General features: G+C 41.9%; 1 protein-coding gene across 1 annotated transcript; it reads left to right on the top strand.

Moving 5' to 3' along the window:
* The first annotated feature begins 765 nt into the window (after window positions 1–765).
* Window positions 766–1245, top strand: LOC110449042 (keratin-associated protein 6-2-like). The gene has a single exon (XM_021495615.1). The coding sequence runs from the start codon at window positions 766–768 to the stop codon at window positions 1243–1245; it is 480 nt and encodes a 159-aa protein (XP_021351290.1).

The following is a 1245-nucleotide window of genomic DNA, read 5'->3' as shown; positions in this document are numbered from 1 at the left end:
CGAACTGTTGTTTCAGCGTGTCACTCACTGTATCTGGCTCGTCGATTGGTTGATAGAACGTTTGAGGTCAGTGTCGTCCTTGATATCAAAAGCAGTGTACAACATTGTATCTTTTTCGGAGACTTGTTGTTTGCGCGCATTGTCAACTTACGATTACGCATACACGTATATGGAAATTTAAAATTTACATTGCATGTACATGTTTACAGAATAACAGATTAATTAAACAATGGCATAACAGTTTGTAATCGAGGAAGATAGGAAAGGACAACCCGGAGTTCAGGTGAAGGTTTGTAGTATATATCTACCCGTATACTTCGCATTCAGCCAGATCAGGTGAAAAGGTAAGTTACGCATAGTATAAGTAAAGGTATATGATTTTCAACAGTGCTTTCCTAATGTTTTAACATTTTTTATCTTTTTATTTATTTTGTTTTTTCTTTGACAACAACAATATGCAATTGATTTAAACTTACAAATAGATGCATCTTAGAAGGTTACCAACGCATTTAAAATCAAAACAACTTTTTATTTGATACTCTGTACCGACAAACTGAAATTTGAATAGGCGCTTCCTTACTTCTAATTTGTAGAAAATGGGTTTTTACTTCATCTGAATAAAAAAAATTAACGCAGGCACCATGCATTTTGGTACACTTACTCTGCCGATCTAAACCTTTCTGGTGTCCCTGAGTTGCAGTCTTGGCGGCGGGTATGGGGGAGGATATAGACATGATGGATATGTGATTGGTGGATATGGGGAATATGGAGGAGAGGGATATGATATGTCCAGTGGTGAAATGGGAATGTATGGCGGCCATGGAGGTTACGGCGGATATGGGGGGTATGGAAAGAGGTACGGAGGCGGATATGGCGGATATGGAAAAAAAGTACGGAGGCGTTTGTGGCGGATATGGAAAAGGATACGGTGGCGGATATGGAAAAGGATACGGTGGCGGATATGGAAAAGGATACGGTGGCGGATATGGAAAAGGATACGGTGGCGGATATGGAAAAGGATACGGTGGCGGATATGGAAAAGGATACGGTGGCGGATATGGAAAAGGATACGGTGGCGGATATGGAAAAGGATACGGTGGCGGATATGGAAAAGGATACGGAGGAAACACAGCACTGTACATCCCCTATGGTGTTCCTGTTGGTGCCCCTCCTGGTGCCGCTGCGGCAGCCAATAACTATACGATGGTGGCGATGATACTCTCCTCCGTAAGTGTAACACAGTAA

This window comes from Mizuhopecten yessoensis, unplaced genomic scaffold (assembly GCF_002113885.1).
Source record: "Mizuhopecten yessoensis strain PY_sf001 unplaced genomic scaffold, ASM211388v2 scaffold4439, whole genome shotgun sequence".
Taxonomy (NCBI): domain Eukaryota; kingdom Metazoa; phylum Mollusca; class Bivalvia; order Pectinida; family Pectinidae; genus Mizuhopecten; species Mizuhopecten yessoensis.
This window is presented reverse-complemented; position numbering and strand designations above follow the sequence as displayed.

Coding starts and splice junctions, on each gene's coding strand:
- LOC110449042 (XM_021495615.1), top strand. CDS start 766: ATGGAGGAGAGGGATATGATATGTCCAGTGGTGAAATGGGAATGTATG.